The 14,140-nt window shown below is 43.6% G+C and overlaps 1 protein-coding gene across 2 annotated transcripts in view; it reads right to left on the reverse strand.

The window, feature by feature from the left end:
* Nucleotides 1–14,140, reverse strand: part of MARF1 (meiosis regulator and mRNA stability factor 1) — a 43,967-nt gene that overhangs the window by 17,955 nt on the left and 11,872 nt on the right. The window contains exons 7-16 of one of the 2 annotated variants that reach the window (XM_079797355.1): nt 13,939–14,111; nt 11,813–12,238; nt 11,455–11,609; nt 11,215–11,373; nt 10,026–10,167; nt 9,156–9,334; nt 7,820–7,900; nt 4,175–4,411; nt 3,959–4,078; nt 2,655–2,830 (exon numbers count right to left, since the gene is read on the reverse strand). In XM_079797355.1, coding sequence (XP_079653481.1) covers nt 2,655–2,830; nt 3,959–4,078; nt 4,175–4,411; nt 7,820–7,900; nt 9,156–9,334; nt 10,026–10,167; nt 11,215–11,373; nt 11,455–11,609; nt 11,813–12,238; nt 13,939–14,111 — 1,848 coding nt within the window. Of the gene's footprint in view, nt 1–2,654; nt 2,831–3,958; nt 4,079–4,174; nt 4,412–7,819; nt 7,901–9,155; nt 9,335–10,025; nt 10,168–11,214; nt 11,374–11,454; nt 11,610–11,812; nt 12,242–13,938; nt 14,112–14,140 lie in introns of both variants that reach the window. The other variant, XM_079797354.1, reaches the window with a different exon arrangement.

Genomic DNA, 14,140 nt, shown 5'->3' on the forward strand with positions numbered 1-14,140 from the left:
GCCTCCGCTTGGGTCGCGTGGTCAGCCTGTAAACCACCACAGGCCCCTCACCTAGGCTGCCCCAAGGGAACCCCCACCCTGATCTTAGACACCCTTCAGGGCAAACCAGCCGGCCCCCACCCATGCACCAGGCCTCTATCCTATCTAATAAAAGAATAATATGCAAAGTGAGAGTCACTCCAACACACAAGATGAATGCCCCCATGTGGACACAAGATGGCCGTCACAAGATGGCCAGCAGGGGAGGGCAGTTGGGAGGGACCAGGCCTGCAAGGAAGGGCAGTTGGGGGGAACCAGGCCTGCAGGGGTGGGCAGTTAGGGGTGACCAGGCCGGCAGAGGAGGGCAGTGAGGGGTGACCAGGCCTGCAGGGGAGGGCAGTTAGGGGCAATCAGGCTGGCAGGGGAGCAGTTAGGCATCAATCAGGCTGGCAGGGGAGTGGTTAGGAGGTGATCAGGCTGGCAGGAAGAAGTAGTTAGGGGCAATCAGAAAGGCAGGCAGGCGAGCAAGTGGGAGCCAGCAGTCCTGGATTGTTAGAGGGATGTCCGACTGCCCGTTTAGGCCCGCTCCTATCGGACATCCCTTGAGGGGTCCCAGATCGGAGAGGGTGCAGGCTGGGCTGAGGAACAACCCCCCCCCTGCACGAATTTCATGCACTAGGCCTCTAGTCCTATCTAATAAAAGAGTAATATGGAAATTGACCATCACTCCAACACACAAGATGGCTGCCCCCATGTGGACACAAGATGGCCGCCACAAGATGGCCAGCAGGGAGGGCAGTTGGGAGGGACCAGGCCTGCAAGGGAGGGCAGTTGTGGGCGATCAGGCCAGGAGTGGAGAGCAGTTGGGGGGGGGGGGGCAGACCTGCAAGGGAGGGCAGTTGGGGGTGATCAAGCCTGCAGGGGAGGGCAGTTAGGGGCGACCGGGCCTGCAGGGAAGGGCAGTTGGGGGGGACCCAGACCTGCAGTGGAGAGCAGTTGGGGGAGACCAAGCCTGCAGGGGAGGACAGTTGGGGGGACCAGGCCTGCAGGGGAGGGCAGTTAGGGGTGACCAGGCCAGCAGGGGAGGGCAGTTAGGGGCAATCAGGCTGGCAGGGGAGCAGTTAGGCATCAATCAGGCTGGCAGGGGAGTGGTTAGGGGGTGATCAGGCTGGCAGGCAGAAGCGGTTCGGGGCAATCAGGAAGGCAGGCAGGCGAGCAGTTGGGAGCCAGCAGTCCTGGATTGTGAGAGGGATGTCAGACTGCCCGTTTAGGCCCGATCCCAATAGGATCGGGCCTAAACAGGCAGTCTGACATCCCGCAAGGGGGTCCCAGATTGGAGAGGGTGCAGGCTGGGCTGAGAGACCCCCCCCCACACACACGAATTTCGTGCACTGGGCCTCTAGTCTATAAAAGCCCAGCAACCCAACGGAGGAACAACCAGAATGACCGGTCGACCAGTTGCTATGACATGCACTGACCACCAGGGGGCAGGCGCTCAACACAGGAGCTGCCCCCTGGTGGTCAGTGCACTCCCACAGTGGGAGCGCCGCTCAGCTGACTGGGATGTGCGGCGCTCCCACAGCAGGAGCAACCACTCAGAGGGCAGGTCCACAGACACTCAGCTGACTGTTATGAATCGTAATGTAAATATCTGTGTTTTCCGATGGTCTTAGGCTCTACAGCAACCCACAGGTGGAGAACCACTAGCAGGGTCGCCTAAGACCATCGGAAAACACAGATATTTACATTACGATTCATAACAGTAGCATAATTACAGTTATGAAGTAGCAACGAAAATAATTTTATGGTTGGGGGTCACCACAACATGAGGAACTGTATTAAAGGGTCGCGGCATTAGAAAGGTTGAGAACCACTGCTCTAGATAATGCATAAAGAAGCTGAGAATATTGCCCAAGAAACCATGGAAAGCAAGAATGTAAAACTAGCACGATATAAAACTAAGAAACTGGTTTTTGCACTTATCTTGAATGTTAGTGTAATTGAGAAGTTTTAACAGTATAACATATGGAACCCAGAGTGTTATAGGACTGAAGTGAAAGGCAGGAGGAGATGGGTAAGAAGCTTTGGTACAGAGCTCCCCGGTTACCCATACCTTTCTTCATAAGGGCAGGGGAGGTTGGGGGAGAAAAGGAGGAAGTACTGAGGGCCACAGAGAAGGAAGTGGAGGTATAAAGGCAACAACTTAGTGTTCATAGGTAGCAGGATTAGACACCTGCAACTCAGGGACTATCCAGAACTCAGAAGCACACCCAAATCTAGGTCCAAATGCCCTGGTCCTTTAAAGTTAAATCTGTTTTCACATTTATCAAAGTCAGAAATGTCCAGCTAAATTAATTTCAAAGGTAAATCTGCATTCAGAGATATTTCCTTCAAATACTTGAAATTATTTTTAAAAGGACAAGTCAATTGACAAGTTGAAAAGCTTTCCCAAATTAGGTAAGTAGATTTATTACTGTGGAATTTGGGTTTTAAATTTTTTTACATAATTTATGCTGGTACTTTCAAAAAATTTAGTTCTGCCAAACCTAGTAGAGAGACCTTTTATGAAAGATCAAAGGAGATACCCAAGGTCCTTTACATTTGTTTAAGATAAAAGCCAATAGCCTTCTCTCGCCACAGATGGGGCTCAGAAGGACCAAACACCTGACACCTACCTGTGTTTGGAGGAGGGGGCTTGTTGTGAATCCATTTCACTACCTTGATGCCATTCTGTGCAGTGGCAATGTTTACACCTGGAACACAGGTGATGAGGTGTTCTAAGGGAACAGCCCCTCGGTTTTCTGGCAAAACTTCTAGTTCACCAAACTCTGCAGCATAACAATCTGGAAAACTGAAAAAAAGGTCAATTAATATCATGGAAAAGTCAAGAACCTGCTAAACAGAAGACTTTATTTTAATGTATCCATCCTACATAATAAAAACCTAATATGCAAATTGACCAAACAGCGGAATGACCGGGTGGCGGGGCCAGTGAGCGGGCAGTGCCAGGTCAGCCAAAGCAGGTGCCAGCAGGCAGAGGGAGGGGATGGCGATCAGAGGGCAGCAGCAACCGGTGGTGGCAGAGGCGTGATCAGAGGACAGGGCTGGCCGCTCACCAGCTGGTGCCATCCCTCAATTGCCCCACTGGTCACCTCCCACAGAGGGAGGCCTCTGGTGGCAGTGGCAGGGCGATGGAGGGTGAGGCTGGCCACTCGCCGGCTGGCACCGTCTCCCTCATTGGCCCGTGGGTTGCCTTCCGCAGAGGCTGTCAGTCAGACATCCCCCTAGGGCTCCTGGTCTGCGAGAGGGCACAAGCCGGGCTGAGGGACCTCTAGAGTGCACGAATTTTTGTTTACCGGGCCTCTAGTTAATAATTTAAATGCCCACAATCTGGGTTTGGAGTTAAAATTAAGGTCACTGGGAGTCAATCATGATGGAACTGACCTCTTTGATGCATTCTGATCGTACTAGGAACTCCTGAACAGTTTTCCAGCAGAGGGGGTTACAAATAAGGCAACTGGATTCCAAGTCAGTTATTCATTTGCTTTAATGTACTGCAGGCCTTAAGGCAAATTAGTCCTGCGCTGACCCGTGTTGTCTACTAAATGACCGATGGTGTGGTTAAATGAACTTATGATGAATATTTTTACCTCTCAAGTTTTGAAATCTACAACTGTTTGAGCTTGTGTGTACTCTCACAGCACTTGTGCATACTTCTATTACACACTTATAATCATCTCTTCTCTGTAGAGAGGAGACTGCCCTACTCATGTTTCCAAAATTCAGCACAAACATTTTCTTGTTGAAATACTGAGTGAATGGACCCATTTCAGATATATTTTAACTGACTATGAGGCTAAGGACACCATGATGAAACATTCCATAAAACTTTCTTGGGGAGAGGTGTGGACAGAGAGGGAGATTTTCTATAAAGAGAACTAAGGCATCCCGTCACAATGGTTTTGACATGTTTGTTCACCTTAACAAAGGCACAGTGCCCTCGTGTGTCTGCAGAAGACTATGAACCTGGGGCCCAAACGTCTTCAAAGAGAGAATCACAAAAGGAATCTGGTAACAGTCTGGATCAAATTCATGTTCACTGCAGAAAACAAAACAGTAGCAAGGTAATTCTAAGAGATATTCCATGACCTTATACAACAAAAAGATTATTTCTGAAGGGAAACTGATGTTATACCTGAAATCCTTATTGGAACAATGCTGTCTGCAGACAGGCTCATGATATTCTAACTCTTCAAATATAATTGGGCTGCCATTTGTTGAGGAGCCGTCATGGGACTGGGAAGACCCCAAGGGACTCTGTCGAGCTTGACTGCTGGGTAAGAGACATACCAGTCTTCCATTCCCATGTTCACGGATGGCGACTGTGTCTGTTAATTTATATAAATCTGACACATTCAACTTGTGTCCAAACCTAAAAGCAAGGAAAAAGAGAGAGATGCTGACTTACGTCTTTCATTGATTATACAGAACACCTGACCTGTTTAAGTAAAGGGCTACAACCAAGAATAGTGCCTTTGTCTCTTCAAAAGTAGAACTGGAATATTTTATTATAAATTCATTCCCTGTTGAACCAGTGATGCTTGGCACTCCTTTGAGTCATTTCAGCTCATTGCTCATTATATCATTTGGTGGCTAGCCCCCAACCCTCATGCAGTTTCTGTAAATGCCTCACCTAATTTTCTGAAATGGAAAGCTATCTGATATGACCTCTTTCACCTTGGCTCCCCCTCACTTCAAATCCCTCTATATTACCCCTCACCATCTTTGCTCTGCTCCCCCAGAAGACATATACGCCTTTCCAGCTACCGCCTTGCCTTACCTATGCTTCAACCTAATGACTCAAACTTCCTCTGAGATTGGACCCCTCAACTCCTCCCCCTGACATGTGTCTTTCATACTTGGAGCTTAAATGCACAGATTCTGAATTAGGGCAGGTAGATTTGAGCTCATATCCTGACGTAAGCTGTATGACCATAGTCAAGTTACACAACCACTCTGGATCTGTTTTCCCCTATGTAAAATAAGTGGCAATACCTACCTCATAGTATTGATATATAAAATGTGATTCTGTATGAGAGCTTGGCACATAGTAAGTGTTCACTAAATGACAGCTGCTCCAATTGTTTCTTCCAGTTCCCTACACGGATGCTCAAATTTCCCTTCTACCAAAGCCAGTCTCGTATCTTCATCCCCTCACTCCTATTGTTCTGCTCCTGTAGAAGCACATTCTCCTGCATGCTCTCACTCTATCTCACACGCTCCCGTCTTCCCGACAATGAAGACAGCTGGCCTCTCTGGATTTGCTTCTCCTGTTTCACCATCCAGTCTGCCAACTGTTCCCTCCAGGATTTTATCCACAGGATGCTTCAGAGATGGCTCTCACGTCACCAGTGGCCTCCTTCTCTTCCCCAAACCTCACACCACTGCCTCAGTCCCCTCAATGTTGCAAGCCACCCCTACCTCCTGGTAGCCTCTCTCCTCTGGGTTCTCCCCCACTTCCTGTCCTTAGTGGCATTTCTCCCAGTTCTGCCCTTCTGTTTCTCCTCCCTCTTCTCGTTTTATATGCTCCCATGTCTTTCATGATCACCTTTAGGCAAATAATTGTCCTTTCTGGGAGACGACTTCTTTCCCAAGGGAGCCTCCAAATGTGCAGAGGATGAATCGAACTCTCGACCAGATATTCCAATAGCTCCCTAAAACTTGTATGTCTAAAACCAAGATCAAAAACTTGTACCTCTTGAAACATGTTTTATTTCCTTATTTCCAGTTTAACTATACAACCATCCTCCCACCCATCCAGTGCAAAAAAACCTCAGAATCAAATTGACCTCTACTTTTTACTTTGTCTGCTATTTAAAACTAGTTATCAAGCCCTAACTGGTTTGGCTCAGTGGATAGAGCGTCGGTCTGCGGACTGAAGGGTCCCAGGTTCGATTCCGGTCAAGGACATGTACCTTGGTTGTGGGCACATCCCCAGTAGGAGGTGTGCAGGAAGTGGCTGATCAATGTTTCTAACGTCTATCCCTCTCCCTTCCTCTCTGTAAAAAAATCAATAAAATATATTTCTAATAAAAAATAAAAATAAAACTAGTTATCAAGCCCTAGCTGGTCTGGCTTAGTGGATAGAGCATTGGCCTCAGACTGAGGGGTCCCGGGTTCGACCAGTTAAGGGCACATGCCCAGGTTGCGGGCTTGATCCCCAGTGGGGGGTGTGCAGGAGGCAGTCGGTCAATGATTCCTTCTCATCATTGTTTCTCTCTCTCTCCCCCTCTCCCTTCCTCTCTAAAATTAATAAAAAATATATTTAAAAAAATAAAACTAGTTACCAAGTCCTGTCTTACTGACAATTGAAACTTCTGTGGCATCTGGTTCCTTCTGTTCCAACAGCATCTGCTCAGAACCAGGACTGCTGCAGCACTCTCCCCTCTTCATCTCCATCCCTCTCCTGTTCATTTTATCTCAGACATGACTGCCACCAGAAGAGTCTGCCTGACGTATGGTTCCTGCCACCATATCTCTCCCCTCCCCTCACTCCTCCAATACTCCAGGGTTCCCATTACCCACATAAACGGTCAAGCTCCTGTTCTTTCCATCCTCTGTATCCTCAAAACATTTTCCTTTTAATGTCAGTTTCCTTTGTTCTATGTAATAATGTGTGTTTTTCCTTTCCTTCCAGACATAAGCTCCTCAAGGACAAAGGCTATGTCTTCCCAGCTCAGCACTGTCCACAGAGCCTCAGCCTTTCACTCCACTGATATTTGTTGAGCATCTATTATGTGCTGGGTATCGAAGATACCTTGTTGGGTCAGATTTTGCCCTTATCGTCCTGGAGTTTACAGTCTAGAAGATGCTCAAAATTGTTCACTCAATAAATAATAAAACTGACCAGTTAAAAAAAATGAAAGTACTGTTTTGGGCAATGAGATTAAGTTTGCTAAAAGTAAAAAAAATTTTAAAAATGTATGTTAAGCCCTGGTCAGGTGGCTCAACTAATTGGAGTGTGATCCTGTATACCAAATGGTTGTGGGTTCAATTCCCGGTCAGGGCACATACCTGCGTTGCATGTTCAACTCCCCAGTAAGGAGTGTACCAGAGGCAACCTTTCAATGTTTCTCTCCCACATCTACGTCTATCTGTCTGTCTCTCTCTCTCTCTTAAAAAAAAAAAAAATCAGTAAAAACGTATCCTCTAGCACAGCCAGTGTGGCTCAATGGCTGAGCATAAACCTATGAACCAGGAGGTCAGGGTTCGATTCTCAGTCAAGGCACATGTCCGGATTGTGGGCTCAATCCCCACTGTGGGGTGTGCAGGAAGCAGCCAATCAATGATTCTCTCTCATCACTGATGTTTCTATCCCCCTCTTCCTCTCCCTTCCTTTCTGAAATCTTTAAAAATATATTTTTAAAAAACAACAAAAGAAAACATATCCTCCAGTGAGGATTAAAAAAAAAAAGTATGTTAAAATCAAGAGAGAAGGCAGGGGAGGGTGGATGGGAAGAGATCAACCAATGAACTTGTATGCATATATGCATAACCCATGGACACAGACAAATGGATGGTGAGGGCCTGGGGTGGGGGGAGAATGGGAGCTGGAAGAGGTTTATGGGGGGGAGGGGGGAGAGGACCTACGTAATACTTTCAACAATAAAGATTTTTAAAAAAATCAAAATGTAAATTTGAACATCACTATCTTTGTCTCATTTCCTCCACCAGGCTGCAAGTTCCTTAAGAGTTTTATCCCAATCACCAATCAATATTGGAATTCTGGAAGTCATGAATCAGTATGGATTAGATGAATGAAAAGATAAACCTAACTTACTTTTTTTCATAGATATCTGTAAATTTTAAAAGAGGCAGACAACAGGCGGGAGCGTCCTGAAGAATAGACATGGTTTCTCCACTGTAAGACAAAATCTTAAATCATTACAGAATAAATGCTGTTGGAAATCAACAGATGATTTCTAAGTTGTACTTTAAAAACAGAATATAAAATTGATTAACATAATGTATATACAAAATAAATTTACCAGTTTCTGATATGTCAGAATTTATTTTCCAGAAAAATCTGAGGAAAGGACTTTAGGGACAAGGCAATTAAAAAATATTAAGTCACACTGGGATCTTCCTCTGACTCAAGCATAGGACTTTCTACCTGTGTATCAGCAAGACCCTGACTACTCAGTAAGACAAGCACCTTGTTAATTCAGAGCAAAAGGCAGAATAGCTTGAATGTCTCCTGCTACACTGCGGTTCATATGTTATAGAGATATGGGAGTAGAATTCCTGTAGTTAAAGACACAATTAAATATGATATCATTTCAACTATGGTTTTAAAAAACAAAAAGGCACCAAAAATACTCAAAGGGAAAACAAAAGCCAAACTGTTAAGAGTGACTGGCTTTGAGCCATATGGTTATGGATTAACCCACCCCTCTCCCCCTTCCTTCTTCTGTTTCTGAACTTTCCAAAGTTTCTTCCATGAGTATTATTTTTATTCTTGGGAGGGAGAGGGGAGAGAGAAACAATTTACAATAATGAAGTGTACATCATAGAAAAGATCTTTGAGACTCCAAACAGATATTCAAGAGTGAGTCCTGTTTTACTATACTCCAAACAGTGAGAGCCAAAGAAGAATCAAAGCTTATTCTCAATAAAATCATCACCAGATTCCTAAGATTAATATAGTAGTAATGAGAATTACAGGGCTGGGTGTCTATTTGACATTATGAATATATCTGCAAGTTAAGAGCTTGTAGATCTACCCTCTACAGACTAATCCACCTTCTACTAAGATTTGAAAATAATATTTCACTTTCCAGGCTCATAAACTTTTATTGTCGAGGTCTACTATTTTTAGAAGCTGTCTAGATATGCGGTGTATCATTTCACTCTTAAGTGCCTGCCAAATTTAGGGTGTGCTTCACCTTTGGTTAATGACTTGAACAAGAGTCAAATTATTCTATCTAGCTTATTTCTAATTTATCTTTTCTAATTTCTAGTTTACTTCTAACTCTATCAATTTAGAATAAGCATTGCTGCATATGTAATTACCACAAGAGTTTGGGATTGTGATAAAATCTATTTTTATTATTTATAAAATTATTTCAGGGCCAAAATGTTATTTCCTGAAATAAATGGCTTGTTTGGGTTTTTACCTCAGTAAAGAGAGTGATTTATTAGCCGCTCCTGTGGCAAGTGAGACCAGGATCTTCTTACTGCCAATTTTGTATCTGTGGAGGGTATTCACTGCACTGATTGCTTCTTGTAAGTTTTCCATTTGAACAACAGCCCTGAGCTGATAATCTGTGTGGGGGCTGAGCTCCACACTCTTCACCTACAGCAGTGAGAAAGAAAACAGATGCTATGTCTTATAAATATCGAAGGTGAATCATTAAGGGACACATTTGTGGACGTCAGTGAAGTGAAGAAACTTGTCTATATTCTACACTTCAGCCAAATAGAACCTAAGTGACCAAGGTAGGTGACCTTCAGGGACATGACACGGTCTGGCCTGCCTGTGTGCTCTGGCACGCACAGCTCTCTGATGCAGGCTCAGAGGCCAACACAGGCAAGGGGTGTTTAAGGATCTTCTCTCGACCCTGCAAAAACCTAGGGCATAACCATTTTAAGAACCTGGAAAAGGTGTGTAATTTTAGCAAACTCCACCTAAAAACTGAATCAGATACAGTAAGATATTACCAAAAACAGCCAACATTATTTTAGAATCTCATTTCTAGATTTTAGCAGCCAGAGCTAACTAAAACCCATCAATGTTTTATTTCCTAAAGTGCCATTTTAAATCCCTGCCCATGACCACAAATGCTTCTCTGCTAGGCTTCTTGCTCTCTGGGGCTGGGCCCCAAAAACTGGATGGATGGCACCATTAAGAGAAGACCAAAGGAAGGAGCTCGAGCTCATTCGGTAACACATATCCTGGCTATGGTTATGAGTGTTGAATTAAGTTATCTCAATTTGAAATGTCAGCAAAGGGTAAGACAAAGGCAAGAATAAGAGTGAAAGATTACCTTGCCATGCCGAGAAAATGCTTCCTGTATGAGCTGCTGCAGCTCCTTCCGGGATACTCTGTAGTCTATGTTACTGATCTGGATATCAGCACCATTTGCAAATGGATCTGGGCAGTCGGCACCAATGCTTGAATTTGCAACACTGAAAGCAAGAGGGGACACTCTGTTTAAAAGGTTTGGAGACATGCTCCTGCTTAAGACATTCATAGTGAGATTATTTTTTTAAATGGCATTCTATTTAGTTTATATCATTTAGGCTTCCTTTGAAACTATATATAGACAGAATTTGCCTAATGCAATTTGGTTTTCAAATGTGTTTTTATCTTCCACATATATTGTCAAAAGTCCTACCTGTTGACCCCATTTTAACAACCAGTGAATTATTTAATATGCAATATTCTTTCACTGGATAATTCAAAGCTAAAGGCAGAAATTACAGGCAGACCTAATGAATTAATTTTCCACTTTGGCCATTTATTCTTAGGAAATTAGCTTTAGCTTGTGATAACCAATGTAAGTCCTTTAACCACCCCAGCTTTGAAAAAGCTAGATATTCTTGCTCATATGTTGCATTCCTTCTCCATGTAAGAAAAAGAAGTTTTGTGTACATTTTAAAATGTAATTTTACAGGTCCAACATTGCCTTCGTAGCGAATCTTCACCAACTCAGAACACCTACAATGCTAGAAGGAATTCATGGGATGCCACATGGCCTTATGGCTCCTTCCGTCTTCCAAGCTTCCAGAATTACTCAGTGCGAGTGTTTAGAAAGCTTAGATAAGGTAAATGTTAAAGAGATCCTTACAGTGGTTTACAGAGGCCCTTACTTCCTGTAATTATCCTACGAATAAGAATAACCAATGTATGTCTAGTTTGGGCCTTTTTCTCAACATGATGAGGCAATAAGGAAATGGCAAGGACATCCTCACGTGCCTCCCTCCCATCGTTGGCCAGGAACTCCAGGACAAGCTTCTTTCTCTGACCTCTGCTTACTGATGCCCACGTGGAGAAGGGAAAGATGGTGAGAAGCCCTGCCCCCCAATGTTAGCTAAAATTACCTGGGGAGAGGGGGCTGAAAGAGGGATGAGACTTCTCTTTTACTTTATGTGCTTCTGTGTTGCTTGAATTCTTTTAAACAATGTATCTTCTATTGCACATAACCACTCCATGGATCAAGAAGCTGGACTTACCGAGAAGACCAAGATGGAGATGTGAGCAGAGAACCTATTTGCCTGGATGCAATCAACTTGCTAAAAGCAGACGGGTAACTCACTTGGAACAAAGTCTCCTCTTTGTTTTTTTTCTCAACAGGAGAACTGGTAACACTTCGGGCACTGAGGTTCTCTTTTCTAATGAAGAGAAAAATCAGAGGTTATTTGTATTCCTTCACATTGGAGAAGCAACTATGAGAAAAGAGTAATTCAACCTACTTCGGATTGGTTTTGTAAACGGATTCTGCCACCCCGGAGTTTTTTAGTGTGGGTGCTACGACACTTGAGTTTCTGTGAGGTGCCACCAGCCTCAGGTTACCCTGCTGGGATTCACTGTTTCTAGGACCCGTTTTTGACTCCAGACGGCACAGCTCCTTGAAAGAGACAAGTACAGAGAAATTAAAAATGTAAGTACCCAAGGTGTGTCAGACCCCGTACAGAAATCATGTCACTTTGAGTTATCATCAAAATGGAAATAAAAAAAAGGATACAACAAAAGCAAGCAGGCCTGTAAAACACAGAGACAAAGAAACCAAACCTACCATAAACTTCAGAAAGCAAGAGGTACCATAATTACCTGTAAACTTTTCACATTTGTGTTTTTTGCAGCAGATCCAGAATTTGCCTGCGACCCTTTTCCAGGCATGGCTTTGGCACTGGAAGATTGCTCATTTGCATCTTTGATGAGGCACAATTTTGGAATCTTGAGTTTTTTGGGAGACTTCACTTTATCAGGAATTGCATTTGAACCATTTGTTTCACAAAGTTCTTTATTTTTGGGAGTAAATGACACAATGATCCTATTCCCAAAGACATCTTCATTTTCCATTCGCTTCTGGGCCCGTTCTGCACTATCTTGGTTTATAAAGCGGAGGATTGCACTGCAGCCCGTGATGCTCAGCACTTTCCCACCACAATTGTCGGACAGGCGTCTGAGCCTGTTGCTGATGCTCTTGCCATCTTTATTTGCTGGTAGGTTATAAACATAGAGCAGAGTGTGGCACTGCTGACACAGAGGAGAAGTGTTACAAGAGGTTAACTCAAGGGCGTACATTTAATTACAAAATAAGAAGAACAAATGATCTCCAACAAGCTTGAGACCTTGGAGGGGAGGTAAATAATGATTTAGATGGGAGAAGGTGAACTTATTTAGACTAAAAAAACATAGAAAAAGAGAACTGTATCTAAAGTTATCACTCTAGTGAATGAGACTGGCAAGATTCAATTTCTGAATTATGTTTTGTTTTTTAACCATAAGGAATAAGGATTTCTATAGTGGGCAATCTTTCACCTAAAATACATCTGACTTCAAGGTCTTCCAGATTAGAAAAGTGAGTGCAAACAGAAGCAGAAGGGAGAAAAATGTAGCTATAGCCAAATGGCTAAAAACGTAATGAATAACAACAAAAATTAATTAGGAGGGTGGCTCCAAAGACTGAAGTAGGGTCAGACTCTGGTATCCCCAACTGGATTATCCTTAGCATGTGTTTAATCTTGGCTTGTTCTGGGTATCAGGGAATATAGGGGGACTAGCAGCTCAAGTGCTTGGATCAGAGGCCCTGGGGTCGTCTTCTGCTCTTCTGTGATCAAGCTGTGTGACCTCCAATGAAGTGCTTACTTTTTCTAAGAGCTGACTTTCTCCTCCCTAACATAAGGACATTGGATGAGATAATCTCTAAGGTACTTCTGTAACTTTAAAGTTATTTAATTACATTAAAACTGCACTTAATGTATGGGATTGCCTACTCTTCTGCTTCATCTACAGTATAGCTCCTCTCCATCGTTACTATTTCTTTTTATTCTTTTTTTTAATATATTTTATTGATTTATTGATTTTTTTACAGAGAGGAAGAGAGAGGGATAGAGAGTTAGAAACATCAATGAGAGAGAAACATCGATCAGCTGCCTCTTGCATACCCCCTACTGGGGATGTGCCCGCAACCAAGGTACATGCCCTTGACCGGAATCGAACCTGGGACCCTTGAGTCTGCAGGCCGACGCTCTATCCACTGAGCCAAACCGGTTTCGGCTCGTTACTATTTCTTTAAGAGTTACATAAATAATCTCCAAGCAACTTATTAATGTTGCTCAGCATTGCAGTAAAAATTCCTGTCCCGAATCAAGATTGTCAGACATGCTCATCTTGCTGGAAATAACTCACATTCTCCTATCATGTGGCTTAACAGGCTACAGGTGTAGCAATAACCATTCCTACTTTCCTGTGCACGTGCATGACATGGAGTGCAACTATAGAAAACAGGCTCAGAGGCCTGCTGAGGACTTACATTTTAAATGCCTGAAAACTTTACAATTCCTCTGTTTATTCGACTCCAAACACACCAGTTGGTACAAACCATCACCATATTCTTAACTCAAAACACTTGAAAGCAAAAGGAATAATAACTCTTATTCCATTATTTCTATCCATCTGACACAAAGCATTGTTAGCTATGGAGACACTGGCCAGTGGCTGTTGGTAAGGTAAATCTAAGGCAATTTTAAAAATAAAAACAACATTCATACATATCAAGTCTCTGTATATTTGTAAGGGAAGAATTGAAGATTTCTAACCTTCATTTCAAAATCTGGCCAGCCTCCTATAATGAAGAGCTTCCTCTAGGCTTGGAAACCCCTTGCTAAGGGCTTCTTCAACCTCCCTAATCTAATGCTGGAATATAGCAAAAAGAAGGCAAACTCACTTACTGGCATTTTTAGTGGTGACCTGGGGGGCAAGTCGGAAATGAACTCTTCAAATCTAATCAGTTCATTAGCATGATGCAGCAGCGCTTCTGAGGCCTGGTTTTTATGGATCAAAATTATGTGAAAACCATGTCTGTGTCTCAGGTCACTAAGTTCCAAGGCAAAATTGACATCAGCTGAAAGGAAAGGTACAGCCCAACCCCAC

This window comes from Cnephaeus nilssonii (assembly GCF_951640355.1).
Source record: "Cnephaeus nilssonii genome assembly, chromosome: 2".
NCBI classification, from domain to species: domain Eukaryota; kingdom Metazoa; phylum Chordata; class Mammalia; order Chiroptera; family Vespertilionidae; genus Cnephaeus; species Cnephaeus nilssonii.